This window comes from Protobothrops mucrosquamatus, unplaced genomic scaffold (assembly GCF_001527695.2).
Source record: "Protobothrops mucrosquamatus isolate PMUCROS unplaced genomic scaffold, P.Mucros_1.0 scaffold1012, whole genome shotgun sequence".
Taxonomy (NCBI): domain Eukaryota; kingdom Metazoa; phylum Chordata; class Lepidosauria; order Squamata; family Viperidae; genus Protobothrops; species Protobothrops mucrosquamatus.
The window spans coordinates 37846-56004 of NW_015387248.1; the positions used below are offsets into that span (position 1 = coordinate 37846).

General features: G+C 40.2%; 2 protein-coding genes across 2 annotated transcripts in view; both read left to right on the forward strand.

The window, feature by feature from the left end:
- KNDC1 (kinase non-catalytic C-lobe domain containing 1) overlaps nt 1-3284 on the forward strand; it is a 40831-nt gene extending 37547 nt beyond the window's left edge. The window contains exons 25-26 of the mRNA XM_029284842.1: nt 2587-2744; nt 3024-3284. Of these exons, the coding sequence (XP_029140675.1) occupies nt 2587-2744; nt 3024-3252 (387 nt within the window). The 3' untranslated portion in view covers nt 3253-3284. The remainder of the gene's footprint in view (nt 1-2586; nt 2745-3023) is intronic.
- An 11463-nt stretch (nt 3285-14747) lies between these two features.
- VENTX (VENT homeobox) lies at nt 14748-17324 on the forward strand. Its single transcript, XM_015819892.1, has 3 exons — nt 14748-14985; nt 16126-16361; nt 17004-17324. Exons 1-3 carry the CDS (start codon nt 14748-14750, stop codon nt 17322-17324), a joined length of 795 nt encoding a protein of 264 aa, XP_015675378.1.
- The last annotated feature ends 835 nt before the right edge of the window (nt 17325-18159 follow it).

Consider the following 18159-nt stretch of genomic DNA (forward strand, 5'->3'; position numbering starts at 1 on the left):
AGTTGCAGGGGGATTTGAGATGGTGAGCTTCGTTGCTGTTGTTTGGCTTCGTGTTCGTGGTCGTGCCACATCTTTATGGTGGGTGTCAGTTTGCTTCATGTATGGATTGGAGGGGTTTAAAGNTCACATCGATTCTTAGATCTTTTAAAATTGGTATAAAGCTCACATGCGCTGTTTTAATAATCCAAAATTTGTACAGATTCTGAAATGCATTATTTTATTGTATTTTACAAACAGTTTTCCCTCACCTGTTAGGTTTTTGTAGATCTCTAAAGCGTATATTTTTATTGCAAAACATAATATTCTGACATGTGCAAAAAAACCAAAAGTTGCAAAACAGGCCCTGAGTAGTATAGAAATGCAAATTAAATTATTTAATAATGCATACCAAACATTTTTCCTCATCCCTAGTTATAAGGAAAGAGCTCTTATTGTGGCCCTGGTTCTAATTTATAATTGGACACAGTGCTTTGGGGTAAGCTACTAATTCAGAAACAAGCACATGCCCCCAAAACAATCTTGTTGAGAAAGAATTCTATTTTAGGTAATTTGTTATCTCATAAAGCAGACAAGTTATAATTTCTCAGAAATTGATTTCTTATAGATAAAGAAAAGTTAAACGGAGAAAAAAATGGCTTTTCCAAAGTTAGATGAGTAGAAATGTGATGTTCCTAAGAGAACACACAAGGATGCTATTGATAGTATTAAAGTGGAACTGGAAAGCTAAAAAGAAAAGAGTTTTTCTCTTCTTCCTTATAATGAGCTTTCCAAAGCATAGGGACAGGGGTCGTCAAACTTGGCCCTTTTATGACTTGTGGACTTCAACTCCCAGAATTCCTCAGCCAAGCACGCTGGCTGAGGAATTCTGGCAGTTGAAGTCCACAAGTCATAAAAGGGCCAAGTTTGAAGACACCTGCATAGGGAGGTGAGGGAAAAGGAAGGTTTAACATCAGAGTGCATCAAAAGAATAAAGCTATAAAAATGTTTTCTATACTACTTTAACAGGCAGAAGCATCTGAAAGAGAAGTGCAGATGACTAGCAGATAAATAGAATCAATAGCTAGATGTTTTCTCCTAGCAACACAATATCTGGAGGCTGGGGGGGGGGGCTCTAAAAGGCACGTTGGAACTACGCTCCAAAAAGTGGTCAGAATAGGGCAAAGTTAAAATGGATGTACCATAATGTGAATGTAAATAAAGAAACTAAAGCAATAAATATGATAGTCACTATATATTTAAGTTTCCCCCTTCTGTAATGTTAAATTTACACTACATCAGCAGCTTTTGAAAATGTTTTGGAGGTTGCAGCACCCCGTGTTTTGGAGTACATGACACAATGGAGCAATTCCCGTGACCATTTCAGGAGAAGAAATTTAGCTTTTCTTCCTGGATTAAAATTCAGATGTGTAAACTCTCCTGGTGTCTTCAGCTTCGTGCTTCTAGGAGTAGTGTGTGATCGCAGCTGTTTCTTCCTTTTAACTGCCAGTGGGGTTTGATCTGATTGGGTGGGAGCTTGGCTGTGTTCTGATTGGGTGGAGGTGTGTTCTGATTGGTTAAGGAGCTTGGCTGTGCTCTGATTGGATCGGGGGTTGGCTGTGCTCTGATTGGCTGGGGGAGTGTTCTGTTTGGGTGGGGGCTTTGTTGTGCTCAGGTTAGTCTGAGTTGCAGGGGGATTTGAGATGGTGAGCTTCGTTGCTGTTGTTTGGCTTCGTGTTCGTGTTTGTGCCACATCTTTATGGTGGGTGTCAGTTTGCTTCATGTATGGATTGGAGGGGTTTAAAGTGGCTAATGATGCAGCTGTGGACTGGCTTCTAGTTTGTGGTCATGCCTCATCATCTGTGTGGGTTTGGGTTTGCTTTTTGCGTGGATGTGTGGTGGTGACATCCTGTGTAGTTTTCGTGAGTGTGGGTCTGGTGTCATTCTTTGTGTTAGGGACTCATTTGGCAATAAGGGCGGGTTTCCAAATGGCTGGTAGGCGGGAGGTATCATCTCGTTTATTCATGCTGTGTGGGCGTTTTTCTATCTCGATGGCTTTTCTGATTATTCTGTTGTTAAAGTGTTCAGTTTTGGCAATAGTTCTGGTCTTTTTAAAGTCAATTTTATGTCCTGTGGCTTTAAGGTGTTGGACCAGGGAAGAAGTTGGTTCCTCTTTTTTGACTGAGTTCTTGTGTTCTTCAATGCGTGCATTTATTCTTCTGTTGGTTTGTCCGATGTATGTGGTGGGGCAGGCGGTGNTTTTGGGGTGTAGGCTGTTGAGGTGTGTGAGGAAGTTGTCCAGTTTTTCTTTCCCATGTGGCCAGATTATGAAGGTGTTGTCTACGTACCTGAGCCAGAGTTTGGGTTTGTGATCAGATTTTTCTAGAGCTTGGGTTTCAAAGTGTTCCATGTAGAGGTTTGCAATGACAGGTGAGAGGGGTGATCCCATGGGTGCTCCCAGAAGCACGAAGCTGAAGACACCAGCCTGAAGATGACGAATGTGAATCATAGGTTCACTATGTGCTATGTGACAGCATAGCAAAGACTTTGCCATCAATGGTTGTGCCGTGTTCTATATGTCTGACTGCATATCTGTGTTAATTATATCAGGTATTTTTAAAAAGTGACAGCTTGTGCTTAATGGAAGGGGAGAGATTTAAAACATCTCCAACAATTCCATCAGCTCATATTCTAACTATGCACATACAGCAACTTGAAACTGGAGGATTTACGATGCGAAATGGCACATATAAGTGGACCAAACTTAGGTAATGTTTTTATGGCATGAAATTTATTAAAATGGAATATTGTCTTGCAGGTTAATATAACTTAACAATAATGTTAAAAGAACCTATTCAGTATATTAATTTATGAAATAATTAAAGGCAAGATAAATTGAACGTTTTGATTATTTATGGTAGAATGTTTTATATAAATTTGTTTTTTAAAAAATTGAATATTAAGCACCTAACACAGTGTTTATTTCCCTACTTTATCGAATATAGAAAAAGAACCCTACTTATTTCTTTCATCTTTTTTCTTTTAAGAAATATTGCGAAGGTTGTGAGCCAAGTTCAAGCATTTCAAGAAAACCCCTACATGTTCCCACCAGATTGCCAATTACAAGATTTCTTAAGACAAAGAATAGCTTTTCTTAATGATGCAGACATCTTTGCATTAGCAGCTGATAATTATGCCAACTTTCATCAGAAACCTGAAAAGCAATCTCGAAAAATACAAGATGCCTTACACAGGATGAAAGCGATGTTTCAGTGACGTTTATATATCTCTCGGGCCATTTTTTATTTAAAAAAACATCTTCCTGGATCAGTTACTAAAAAGCTGTCCAGGTAGTCCTCGACTTACTACCACAATTGAGCCCAGAATTTCCATTGCTAACAAGGCAATTGTTAAGTGAGTTATGCCTCATTTTATGACCTTTTTGCCATGGTTGTTAAGCAAATCATTGCAGTTGCTAAGTGAATCGCGTGGTCATTAAGCTAGTCTGGCTTCCCTCATTGACTATTTTCATTATTTTCATTTGAGTTTATCCCTTGAAATGGATACAAAAATGTATTAAAAATCCCCATTTAGAGAAAACATACAATTCCATCAAGAGAGTAAAAGAATCGAAATGGAACTGGGCTGGTCACACAGCAAGAAAAACTGATGGCAGCTGGACCAATGCAGTCAAAGAATGGATCCCACTTGATAAGAAGCGTCCATGAAAGAGACCTAAAACAAGATGGAGCAACGGCATCAGCAAGTAGTGCGGTCCCAACTGGCAAAGTAAAGCTCAGGACGCAGAAGACGCCTTCATCCTGCAGTGGATAGACAATGGCTAGAATGATGATGAATCACCGTTTTGAAAACAATGTTGATTGAGATTTGCATTTGGCTCAGTTTCTGTTTGGAACTGCCAAACCTTTGGAGGCATGTGCAAGATTCCTGCTGTTAGTTTCTTCATTTAACAATAAGTTAGCTTCAGAAGAACATATTAAAGGTGTATAAAGAAATTACTAAATCCTTTCCCATCTATTTTGTCTTGAAGATAGAGATTACAGATAAAGATTAAATCTGAGTATATCTTATCAGAAGACCCAGTTTTTCACAAATATTTCACTATCGTAACAACAACAAAAAAAACTCAGCACAATTACCTTTGGAGAAACAGTGGCATCCATAGGGATGGATCCACAAAGTCAAGGGGGTGATTAAAACCACAAAATCAGCCTTGCTCCTTTTTAATGTGTGATGCATTCATGATACACAAAAGGGAGCAGGCTTGGATTGTGTGATTATGTCTGCCAACTTGAGAGAGAGAGAGAGAATCCCCATTTATCTCTTTCGTTGGGCTATCTGAAGTTTTGCTATTTGTTCATTTTCCCCACTTTAGCTGCTTCATTCAGCAAGTTCTTTCCCAAAAAACTTGTTATGAGGAACAAACCACAGAGGACAGGACAAATAATAAAAAAAAATTCTGCTGCACATTCTCTGTGGTTTCTGCATAAAAAGTCTGGCGCAGAGAAACTCCCAATGAAATAGGAGCATTGAACATCTCTGGAGCCAATAGCTCTTACTATGTGGACAAAGGAGAAACTGGAGACAAAGGTTGACAACATTAAAAAAAGGACAAGAACTGGATGCAGCCCATAGGCAACCAGTTACAAGCCACTATCCCAAAAGTGCTTTTTCCTTTGGGATAATTATGACCTGGGTGGCTGAGAATCTCCATAGACATTACAAGCCACTAGTTTAGCTCAATAATGACCTGAGAGGGTTTACGCTGATTATCTGAGTTACTTACTTCAATCTAGGAGTGGACATTCAAAACACAATTCAAAACAGAACCCCACAATGGTCATATGGCTAGGGCCCTTCATCAGAATGAAGTAGCAGTCCTCTATCTGATAACATGCAAGAGGTCTGTTGAGAGCTGTGCTTTTTGCTTGGGAGAGGTAGAAAGTATCAGAAGACAAAACGGTGCATCAACAAAAGGTGGTCCTACCACTCCCACTAAGTGCCTCCAAGGGAATGTATCCCTCTAGTGACAAAATAGTTTTTGGTCTCAATTACCTAACGCTACCCAAGTACTCATATAGTGTCAGCTCCACAGGTAATAAGAAAATGTTTAGTTGCCCACTTACTCCTAACATTCCTTCACATACATCTATTAAGTTTTGGGGGTTGGCATGGCCTTCTAAGATTGAATTCTCAACATGCAGAAATGATTAGACCTGAATTTGGTTTCTTAAGTCAGAATAGCTAAGCTGAAAGCAGAGCCCAATTCCAAACCATAACCACTGATTTGTGTGTGTGTGTTTTTTTAAAAAATCATGTTCAATATCTACTATTCTTATATCAACTCTGCTATTTCTAGCTTATGGTTCTAAGGCAGCATATGATTCCTTTTCAAAAATAATTTTCATACAAATTTGCAAACATGATGCATTTCTATGTGTGCTATGTATGTATTTGATTGAAGTGACTTTGTGTATGCATGTACTTAAGCTTTCATTACTTTTTCTATCATTTTCTATTAAAACAGAGCACATGTTAAACAATTAGTTTGGGACAATTTTATCATTGCACACATATTTGTTTCAAAGGATTTAAATCATTTATCTAAGCAAGTACAGTATTTACTATATTACCTAGAAGCAATTTTCCTATTGAATCTGAAGAAAATTAATAATAGTGATATGTTTTATTTTGTTTGAAAATATTTTCATTTTCAGTTCAATCAAATCTATGCTATTGAATTTTTTATAAGGAATTGTTTTTCAAAAGTCTTTAAGCTGTTGTCTGTAAAAATTGTGATGATGATAGCTGTATCACATACAGCATTCTTCTCTTTGTAATTGCTTATTTTTCCAGAAGGTGGCACTGGAAACCTATGATTGTAGTTTTGGAAAATATCCCCCAGGGATAATCTGAGACTTAAGTTTCATCAAACACAAATACTACACATAGGGAGGGAGGGAGGGAGAGAGAGAATGTATTGTGCTTAAAAGTTAACAATTTTATTGCGGTTTAAGCTTTTTCTGGTGAAAACTTAATACATCTCCATTAGTGTTTAAAGTGCCACCTTCATTATTCTTTATTATTTGCCATTTTGAAGAAGTCAGAAAGATACATCAAACTGTGCAATAAAACATATCCTGGTAGTCAATTGTTAAAGTAAATCTACCCAAAAAAAGAAAGGCATTATATTCCTACCGGTTCCAGATACCTATATTTATTAACATAAGTTCTGTTCAAATCCAGTGAAGCAAAAGTTGAAGGAGTCTTAAGGAGGTGACTTTAAAGCAGGAGACTGTGAAAATCCTTAGTGTTGGATTCCAGATCCAAATTACTAGCCAGGCTGTCTGTGGCTGATGATAACTACAGTCTTAACAATCTTGGAAGTGTGACATGTTTGTCACTCTCAATTTGTAGAATGACATACAGATCCTCAGCATCTCCTCCCCTAATTAAATATGCTAACAAAAGTTCCCCTCTAGCATTTTTTTAAAGCAAGGTTAGCCTGGTTACAAATCAATTGCCTTTGCTTATCTAAGAAGTGTATATTTCAACACATTAATAAAAATCTTTGGTTGCAAGTCAGTATATAATTAAGTCCCCCCTTTCAGAATGAGATCTGGCTATGTTTCAAAATAATGCCATAACCTGCTGCAGAAACAAGCACCCTGAAGTCTAGAGATCAAAGTCCTATGCTACGTATTAATAAATTGTGGCATTGCGCTTCACTCATTTCAAGATTTTGTGGAAACAATTCTATTTGAGAAACTACCAGCCCTGCTCTGATAATTGGTTAGACATTTTTTTCATATAAAACCCTTCCATTATATCCTACAGAACGTGTTGGACCACAGAAGAATGAAAGATGCCAACGTAGAGTTGGCTAGTACAGGAATCCTTGACTTATGACCACAATTGAACCCGGAATTTTCTTGCCATTGTTAAATGAATCACTGCAGTTGTTAAGTTAGCAACCCTGTTGTTAAGTGAATCTGGCTTACCCATTGACTGCTTGTCAGAAGGTCGCAAAAGGTGATCACATCATCCCGGGACACTGCAACCATCATAAATATGAATCGGTTGTCAAGTATCTGAATTTGGGTCATGTGACCACAGGGAAGCTGCAATGGTCATAAGTGTGAAAAACAGTCATAAGTCACTTTTCTTACTGCCGTTGTAACTGAATGGTCACTAAATGAACTGTTGTAAGTCGAGGACTACCCATACAAAGATTACTGGAATTTACTTGGCTCATCACCATGATTTGCCCAAAAACCAGAAAAACCTCAACAAAAATCTGTTAACATACTAAACCACTATTTTCTCTCACATAAAAAAAATCATGTTATATATCATTACATTATTAATGTTTACTTGACAATAGAAAAGGGAGATTAAGCAAATTTACTAACATAGGCAGTCCAGTAGTCTAAAACAGAGGTCCCCAACCTTTTGGGCACCAGGGACCGGTTCCGTGGAGAAAGGTTTTTCCACGGACCGAAGAGTGCATGGTTTTGTGTGCTGCCTGCATCCCAGGGATGGGGCTTTGCTTGTTTGTGCGTGCCGGTGCTGGCATGCTGCAGCCCAGTACCAGTCCATGGACCAGGGGTTGAGGACCCTTGGTATAAAATCAATATTTCTCAACCTGATTAACTGGTCAAAATAGTTCTTCAAGCAACGCTAATGTGTGTGGGGCGTGGGGGGGGGGGGAAGAACTCATCAAACCATTATATAGGCATCCTTGTATAATGAGTCCTGAACAGAATTACCCCATAAAATAATTTCTGTCCAAGAAGACCTTTTGTGACAAATGACTATTTTGCATGAAGTACAGTTGCATTTTGATATTAAAACATCCACTAGTGAGTGGAACCAACTGATTTTTTTCACTGTAAAACCCCAAAAATATCAAACAGAAGAAACAATATGTTAAACTGGTCATAATTTTAAAGCTATACCACCTTTGAATATTTGGGGGGTTTTGTGTCATACTTAGCATGTCTTTGTGGCTTGTTTGTTACTCATGTGCTCCTATTTGCGAGCTCTTATGCAATTTCTAATATTTTACTGCATGTGCACCTATAAAATATAATTGTCAAGAAATCTAGATGAAGGGTTAAGGCAGCTGCTTGGAGCACCAGGGTCACCATTGTGCATATAGGAGTAGAGATCATTGGGCAATTTAAGCAGAAAGATATGTTACTACAGAGAAAGTAGGCCATACATGATATTACTACCTTCAACTCAGGTGAGTTATGTTCTGTTTGGGGGTTTGTGGGGTGGGGGTGGGGATGAAGAAAGAGTTTAAAAAAATCTGCAGTTAGTCTTGCCTGGGAGAAAACAAAAACACTAGAGTTTCCACACTTGTGAAACTCAACTATTCTAGAAAAATTCCAAGCAAAATTCATTGATCTGATCTTTAGTGCATAACCTGAAGGGAAATTCCTTTCTAATCAGATGAATGGTGTTAAGATAATCATGACAAAGTTCTATCTGTCTAGTCTTCCTTTATCTGTATTGCAACAGAGAGCAAAGATGGGAGATGCCAGTCCAACAGGCAAAATCCACATCTGGACAAAGCACTTTTGTCTCAAGGTTAATGTAGCCATTAAAGGTGGCTAGATCTAGCATTATTATTGATCTTGCTCTCAAGTTTGCCAAGACCAAGAAGGTAAGTATTCCAGGAGACCCAACACATCTACAGTAGATACAGGAACCATTCATAGATGTAAGCCAACATGGGTTTGTCAAAAATAGATCATGCCAGACAAATCTTATTGCATTCTTTGACCAAGTGACAAAATTAGTGGATGAGAGGAATGCTGTGGACATAATTTACTTGGACTTCAGTAAGGCATTTGATAAAGTACATCACAACCTACTACTTGACAAGATAGAAAAATGTGGGGTAGACAGCATCACCACCAGATGGATCCATAGCTGGCTGACCGGCTGTACTCAGCGAGTGATCCTCAATGGAACCGCATCTACATGGAGGGAAGTGTGTAATGGGGTGCCCCAAGGCTCTGTTCTGGGCCCAGTGCTCTTCAACATCTTCATCAACGATTTGGACGAGGGGATAGATGGGGAACTCATCAAATTTGCAGACGACACCAAGCTGGCAGGAATAGCCAACACTCCAGAAGACAGGCTTAAGATACAGGAGGATCTGGATAGACTTGAATACTAGGTGCTATCTAACAAAATGAAATTCAATGGTGAAAAAAGTAAGGTTCTACGTTTAGGCAAGAAAAACCAAATGCACAAGTACAGCATAGGTGGCATCTTGCTCAATAGTAGTAACTGTGAGAGGGACCTCGGAGTCCTAGTGGACAATCACCTAAATCTGAGCCAGCAGTGTGCTGCAGCTAGTGCTAGGCTGCATTAACAGAGGGATAGAATCAAGATCACGTGAAGAGTTAATACCACTTTACAATGCCTTGGTAAGGCCACACTTGGAATACTGCATCCAGTTTTGGTCACCGCGATGTAAAAAAGATGTTGAGACTCTAGAAAGAGTACAGAGAAGAGCAACAAAGATGATTAGGGGACTGGAGGCTAAAGCATATAAGGAAAGGCTGCTGGAATTGGGTATATCTAGTTTAACGAAGAGAAGGACGAGGGGGGACATGATAGCAGTGTTCCAATATCTCAGGGGCTGCCATAAAGAAGAGGGAGTCAAGCTATTTTCCAAAGCGCCTGGAGGCAGGACAAGAAGCAACGGGTGGAAACTAATCAAGGAGAGAAGCAATCTAGAACTAAGGAGAAACTTCCTGACAGTGAGAACAATTAACCNACTGGAAGTTTTTAAGAAGAGACTGGACAGCCATTTGTCCGAAATGGTATAGGGTTTCCTGCCTGAGCAGGGGGTTGGACTAGATGACCTTCAAGGTCCCTTCCAACTTTATTATTATTATTATTATTATTATTATTATTATTATTATTATTATTATTATTATTATTATTATTATTATTATTATTATTATTATTATTATGTTCTCATTGTTGAGAAACGATCAAAATAATTCACTGGAAGAATCCAGTTTCTCATCTGGAGATCCAGAAATATGTCAGTCTTACTAATGCAGTTCCTATTTGTATTAATTTAAAAATAATCAGTTTAAAGCATGCAAAACCTTAAAATTAGACTATTTGTTCATCTTTATGCTATATTCTGAATAGACAATAAAAAGACCTTAAGAAACAGCCTTTTTACCACATTACCATGTAAGGTCTCAATTCCTGGATAACTTCATGGATATGTCTAGGTTCTTCCTTTAACAACAAAACAAAACAAATTTGGAATTCCTTTCTTTTGAGATTTTTCCATCCCACTCTACTTTACAATCTTAGGTTTTCCTGAATAATTGACTTTGCTTAGAATTTCAAGATTAGCTAAGGTCATTTAGTAACTCTCATCTTGATCCCTCTGTCCTGAAGATGCTCCACAGTTTTCTCTAAGCTATGCTTTCCAATTGTATTGGAATAACAATTATGGTAGTTATATTCCTAACACAATGGAAAGACTAGGAAAAAAGATTGGGGAAAACATTCTAGAGGACTTCCTTACACAAAGAGACCATCCACCATTGAATTATGTCCTTTTTCCAAGGAAAAACAACTTTAAGATGAGAATAGCTTGTGGGGACATTGTTGGAAGTGAAGAAAAATGCCTTCTGCAGCACTTTTGGTGCTCAAGTGTTGGTGATGACACTTGTTTTAGAAAATTCACAAAATGATGTTATTGCTACTCCCGTTATTACAGTGCAGTAGAGTAATCTGGTGCTGGAAGGTGACTGGGCATGCAGGGCAGGAGAACAGGAAAAGTGGCACATCAACAATTTCCTTCCAGTGCTGAGCATTGTCGAGAATGGCCCACATCACTGGATTTGATATCACTGATCTACACACAATATCTGACCTCTGATTTGTTTCATGTTTGGTTTGTTCTGGAAATTCGGTTTTAGGAACCACACTTTGTTTATATCTTGCCTTTTCTCTAACAGGTATTATATCTCTGTGACTAATATCTTGTGAGATATGTTAGGATAACTACCCGTGTGACTGGACCAATTATCCAATAAGTTTTATAATTGCATGCAAACCTTCTGCATTTCTCTGATCCAAATCAAACACCCATAAGAAGTATACTTCACTGGCTTTCAATAATAATGATGATGATGATGATGATGATGATGATAATAATAATAATAATAATAATAATAATAATAATAATAATAATAATAATAATAATAATAATAATAATAATAATAGAGTTGGAAGTGACCTTGGAGGTCTTCTAGTTCAACCCCCTGCTCAGGCAGGATTTGAGTCTGTCTTGCACTTAATGCTGAAATTATGAAGCCAGACAACTTTTATTATGTGCTCAATGAAGTTTTGGAGTTAATATATTTGTATCTAACTAGTCTCTAGAGAACATACTGCATAGCTGGAACAAAAGAGATTTCAGTTTGATTGCAAAACAGCTTGTGCTCACAACTGAGTGTTTTATAGTCTCTCCTGAGTCTATTCATGTTTATGTCCGTGTATTCATGTTTATGCCTATACAGATGTGCCTATCAATTTAGGCTCCTACACAATTATAATAATAATAGTAGTAAAGTTGGAAGGGACCTTGGAGATCATCTAGTCCACCCCCCTGCTCAGGCGGGAAACCCTATACCATTTCGGACAAATGGCTGTCCAGTCTCTTCTTAAAAACTTCCAGTGTTGGAGCATTCACAACTTCTGGAGGCAGGTTGTTCCACTGATTAATTGTTCTGTCAGGAAATTTCTCCTTAATTCCAGGTTGTTTTTCTCCCCGATTAGTTTCCATCCATTGCTTCTTGTCCTGCTCTCAGCTGCTTTGGAGAATAGCTTGACTCCCCCTTCTTTATGGTAACCCCTTAGATATTGGAACACTGCTATCATGTCACCTAGTCCTCTTCATTAAACTAGACATACTCAATTCCAGCAACCGTTCCTTATGTTTTAGCCTCCAGTCCCCTAATCATCTTTGTTTCTCTTCTCTGAACTCTTTCTAGAGTCTCAACATCTTTTTTATATCATGGTGACCACAAGTGGATGCAGTATTCCAAGTGTGGCCTTACCAAGGTGTTATAAAGTGGTATTAACACTTCATGTGATCTTGATTCTATCCCTCTGTTAATGTAGCCTAGCATTGTGTTGGTTTTTTTGGCAGCTGCAGCACACTGCTGGCTCATATTTAAGTGACTGTCCACTAGGACTCCGAGATCCCTCTCACAGTTACTACTATTGAGCCAGGTAGCACCTATACTGTACTTGTGCATTTGGTTTTTCTTGCATAAATGTAGAATCTTTTTTCACCACTGAATTTCATTTTGTTAGATATCACCCAATGTTCAAGTCTGTCAAGATCCTTCTGTATCTCAAGCCTATCTTCTGGAGTGTTGGCTGTTCCTACCAGCTTGGTGTCGTCTGCAAATTTGATGAGTTCCCCATCTATCCCCTCAACCAAATCATTAATGAAGATGTTGAAGAGCACTGGGCCCAGAACAGAGCCCTGGGGCACCCCACTACATACTTCCCTCCATGTAGATGCAATTCCATTGAGGACCACACGCTGGGTAGGGCCACGAATCCATCTGGTGGTGATGCTGTCTAACCCACATTTTTCAGTTATCTTATGAATACAAATCATCATTAAAATTGGCAGGCTATGATTTATAGTTTAATGCATTGTCCAAACACATATTTAATCAAACAGTAGCTAAAACAAACTGTATTTTAATGTGAATTAAGTCAGAATTAGCAATGGGTTGAGGCCACTGAAAGCTACAAGTTTAGGTATAATGGATTTTATGCATGTCAAAACACACACACATCTGGCTCAAAACTGCTTGAATTGGGATGTATGTTTCCAAAATTGGGAGGGAAAGAATTTGGAAAGTCCTTCTGAAAGGTATCTCCGCACTTGACAGAAGCTAACATACATTGTTCCCACATCCAGCTTTAAGGTAATACAATAATTGAGTGTGCAAAAGTAGTTTGAATGCTGGTTGCATTCATTTCCAATACCCCTTCTTTCATTTTTTAATACCACCATATGCTTGTAATTCAAAAGTTTTTGTCCTGTTTTAAAAAATGAATTAGCTTAAGAAACATAACACTTCAATACAGCTTTTGAGGCCATAGGAAATAATTTCTTAATAAATGAAGTCTGTCACTTAAGCTGCACTCAGAGGAACCTGAATTAATGTAGTTCTTTTAACCTTCCATGGAAACCGTGAGCAGCAAAGTTTGTTGCAGAGTTATCCTTTTTAAAAGTTATCCTTACAAATATTTATACTGATCAAGAGGATAAAATAATGGCATCTAGGGGAGAAAAATAGATTTTTTTTTAATGGTGGAAATAACATTGAAAACAGATCAATTGACCCAGTTTCATCTCCTTCCATAAAACAGACAAATGTATGAATCAGGCTAATTTTCAACCTACCTCTTCTTTCCATTTCTCTATAATTGGACTAGGCTGTCCAGTAATTCAGCCAAAAATATATGAGGTAACCTGGAGGCAATTGCTTTTGACAGCTCCCCTCTCTCAGAAGACATTTGTGATGATCAAATCCGAAGAAGCAGCTAACAGATACAGCTGAAGTCCTTGGAGAAAGGAGTGATATAGAATTACTACAACTCCTATCTTATTTATTAAGTAATAAATTACCATTGTTGGGAGAAAAGAGAGCAAGAATGTCAGGCACTGACATTGGCTCCATTTAACTCCAAATAGTTTACTTGTGGAGGGAAGGGGAAGCGACTGGTACAGATTGTCAGAAAAGCTCTGTAAAACCATTTCCAATGGCCTCAGGGCCACAGGCAGTCACTCTGCCATTCTCATGTCTCTCTCTCTGTATGTATGTATGTGTATGTGTGTGTATGTGTCTCTGTGTGTAAAACCATTTCCAATAGCCTCAGGGCCACAGGCACTTTGCCATTTGTGTGTGTAAAACCATTTCTAATGACCTCAGGGCTACAGGCACTTTGCCATTTGTGTGTTTGTGTATGTGTGTCTGTGTCACTGTGTGTAAAACCATTTCCAATGACCTCAGGGCCACAGGGGCTTTGCCATTTGTGTGTGTGTCTCTGTATGTTTGTGTGTCTGTGTCTCTGTGTGTAAAACCATTTCCAATGACCTCAGGGCCATAGGCAGTCACTCTGCCATTCCCGTGTGTGTTTGTGTGTGTGTGTGTGTGTGTGTGTGTGTGTGTGTGTGGTGTCTCCAAACCCACCAAATGAGTTTGACAGCTCTTTAAGGTGGAAGCTAATCATGGCCCTGTTTGATAACCTCCTAAGCGACCAAGAGGCTTGCGAAATATGGATGTGAAGAAAAATTGGCCCCAATCAAATCTCCTCTCGAGACAAGCCACTATTTACAGTCCCGATGGCCTTTTGAAGCCACCCCCTCCATAAAGCCGGGCAATTCGTGTCGTTGAGGCTGAGCGGCAAAGGATATGGCGGGGCCTGTAAATCGCTTACCACAGAGCGACCTGAGCCCTCGGCAGACACATTGGAGCCAGCCTCGGCCGGCCTTTGGAAAATGTGTGAACAGCCTCTTTTGTCGGGGGAGGCCCGATGATAATTAGACGGCGCTTATCTGCCCTTTGATGTTTGTTTACTCCAGCGGCGCTTGCCTCGGGGCCGCGGCTCATAAGGGAAGGGACGCGGGCGGGCACGCCTAGCGTGGACACACAGCCCGAAGCTAGCGCGCCATGACCAAGGCTCCTTTCTCCGTAGAATGGCTGTCCCAGAGCAGCCGGCCCAGCAGCAGGCATGCCCAGAGCAGGCCAGAAGCCAAAGAGGCCGCCCCATCCGAAGGCGGCCGGGCCCAGCAGGATAATCCTCCGGCCAGGGAGAAGACCCCGAGTGAGGGTATGCTGGTCGAGCCGCCTCCGGGGCCTCTCCCTTCGCTCCAGAAGAACAGGCCGCCTTTGCCTTCGTCGTCCACAGGTACCTCCCTCGTGCAGATCGTGGGTGGGATTTCCCGCTGAACTCTCTGCCGCGGCGCCCGCGGGCAAAGGATCGGGCTAGAACGGGGAAAGAGCACCGGGAATGACCGATGGAGGCATTGGGAGCCTCAAATGGGAGTGCTGCAGGGCTGGTTGAGGCCTAGGCCTCGGCGTGTTGTGTTTTAGATCAGGCGGTAGGCAGAGAACACGATGCAGAGAGCGGCGGTGGGGTGCTCCAACTCCTCGTGGCGGGCAGCTTCTATTACTCTGAGGGCGATGGGATTCCAGTCCGGAATACGATCGGAGCCCCAAGTTGGAGACACCCGGTTGTCGTGTTCTAACTAAAAAAATAAAAATAAAAGGGAGCCGAGGACTGTGCTTAAGCCCTCGAGCCTCGCCTTCTTCCAGGGAGAGCTAGCGAACCCGCTCTCTCTTGCTTCTTTGCGTGACGATCAAGGGACCTGTCAGATTAAATCAGTAACCTCAACTTCGGAAACTTTGCCAGTTGCTTCCCTACCGGTAGAAAGAAACCTGATGTTGCCTGATCTTGTGCTTATTAGAACAAGCACTAGCCTCGCTGAGCTCGGGGAAATTTCCTCCCCTCTAGGCTTACTAGAGGGCAACCTAAGTGGAAGAGGAGTGACACTGGAGGCTGGGAGTCACTTTGCGCTTTTAGAGATAGCAATGGACAAAGTTAAAGACTCCCTTTTTAATATATATATATATTCCTAAAGTTCACTTTAAAGGAAGTAGTTCCATTTATTTCCCATCCCAAGAGAATTGATAAAAAATCGGAATAGGTTCTAAATTGTATGAAGGAGTTGGGTATACTTGGGACCCACTTACGCCGCGTTCCTTGAATGCTGCCTTTCCATTTTTCTTAATATGTAAACTTTTGTGAAATGCGCTTTTCCAAACCTTCCTCAGTCAGATGAGCTCCAGATTTGTTGGTCTGTAATTTCCATTAATGGTCAAGCGACGACCTAGGCCATTCTATCCGGGGATGAAGTGGTTACAACACAGTCCATCTAATTCTAAGCAATAGATCGGGGCACCCAGCCATTTTTTCTTGGAGAAAGAAAAACGAGAAGCGTTTTCCCCTCTGACCCCGACCCTTACCTGTTTTTTTCGGAATCATTAGCTGCTTCCCAGATGGTGTGGACCACTACGGAGTGCGGGTCCGACGGCGAAGGAAACTTCTCCGAATGCCAGACTCCAGAGGACGGTGGAAGCCGAAATGCGAATACTCGCCGTTTGCGCACTGCTTTCAGCTTGGAACAGATCAGCACCCTGGAGACCTCCTTCAAGCGGCACAAATACTTGGGAGCGGCTGAAAGACGCAAATTGGCCAGCAAAATGCAACTCTCTGAAGTCCAGGTAATGAGAGAAGCCCGTCGAAAGATTTGCGGGGAAAGTCTTCTATTTCCAAGAAGTAAGAAAGGGCCATAATCTATGGCCCTCTCATCGGCATTCTGGACCCTAATTTAATTTTGCCAGAATTCCTTGGCCTATCACCATTTCAGTGGAAAGGGAAAAGAGATTTGGGAATGGGGATTTTCAACAAGGTTTAAGGACAGATGTTTGGGCTTAAGATAGGCTAAGCCAATTTAGGCAGGATCTTCATCCAGATGAATATGAACTGAATTTTAATCAGTGTTGCAAATGCTTCTTTGGTGGGTAGGTTTATTTTATTGGTTTAATGTGCTGTAATTTAATTTATAGAAATTTACCACATTCATTCTCCATCTGGTGACCTCCCAATGCTTAGTTTGTCTTCAGCTATGATGGCTAAGAATACTAGGCAGGCTTTGTTTCCTTTGTGCATCTTGAAGGCACCAAGTTTTATAATATAAAACAGTCTTCGTTTCAAATGTTGATCAGAGATGCCATTATATATCCAACACTGGATATCAGCATTTGTTTCTTCACTCTATTGAAATATAAAGGGAGCAGAATGAGACTCTCCACTTGTGCTAATAAAGTATACTGATTCATCCACTCCTGTTTCTATTTCTGCAGATCAAGACATGGTTCCAGAACCGACGGATGAAACTGAAACGTCAACTGCAGGAGATGAGGCCAGAACCATCCTTCCATGGCATACCATTTTATGGTCACCTCCCTTTTGGACCTCAAAGTGGTCCCTTGTCCTATGTTTATTCACCACATCAACAGACTTTCACCAGGAGGGATTCTTCTGGCATTCCTTTCCCTCCAGTGCCCCCTCCCAACTTGGATCCCAGAAACACCTCTGGAGGACAGCCAGGTGCTATCTGGCCAATGCCTATTCCCTATTTTGTGGGATACCAAGACCCAAGAACAGTGTTCATGACGCTTTGAAGGATTTTGATGACCAATAGCAATCAATTTGCACTATTTTTTTGTTCATCAAGTGATTACCAAGAGCTACATAAATGGACAGATATGCTGTGAAGAGCTATGTTTTGCACAGACATTTACATATTGAGTGAGTGAGTGGGAAAGTGATACTTATGTAAAAGACAATGTGTGCAGTATTGGTAATAGATTCAACAAGATCTTCAGGATCTTTGATTGTCATACAAATGAGGATTTGATCTGGAAGTATACAGACAACTCCCAAGATGTCTCTCCTGGACACATCAAAGGCAGCTGTTGTTGGGGAAAACTGATCTTAAATGGGTTCTCAAATTAGTTTATGCTTGATAAGAAGTTAAAGAATCTTTTGTTATAAGAGTTGTGCAATAAGCACATCACAGGTAAATTACAAGCAATGTGTTTTTAACACTGCAGAAGCAATTAGAAGCAAGTTATATTCAATTCTGCAAAAAAAAGTGGCCCTTATTCACAACCAATAACAAATCTGTTCTGTTGGCAAGTAATATATTCATTATACAATGTTATTCTTAGGCTCTCTCCAACCTTTTAATTTTTCATTAGAGTTAGTGGCATGATACAAATCTTAATTTATTGTTAAGTATGGTTAATTTGGGGTTCATAGGGAGATGCTGAAAATAACTGGAAGAATATATGAAACTGATATATATTGAATCAGACCACTGGAGTCTCTGTATGATCATTTTGATCCTACCTGGCAGCATCGCTTCAAGTTTTAAAGCATTAACATTTCCAGCCCTCTGTGAAAATGTTGCAGTTTGGATCTGAGCCCTTCTACATGCAACATATGTGCTCAATG

Excerpts from the sequence above, each read along its gene's own strand:
- VENTX (XM_015819892.1), top strand. The coding sequence starts at position 14,748 with ATGACCAAGGCTCCTTTCTCCGTAGAATGGCTGTCCCAGAGCAGCCGG. Across the intron at positions 14,986-16,125 it reads TTTGCCTTCGTCGTCCACAG|CTGCTTCCCAGATGGTGTGG; the intron begins GTACCTCCCTCG and ends CGGAATCATTAG. Across the intron at positions 16,362-17,003 it reads TGCAACTCTCTGAAGTCCAG|ATCAAGACATGGTTCCAGAA; the intron begins GTAATGAGAGAA and ends CTATTTCTGCAG.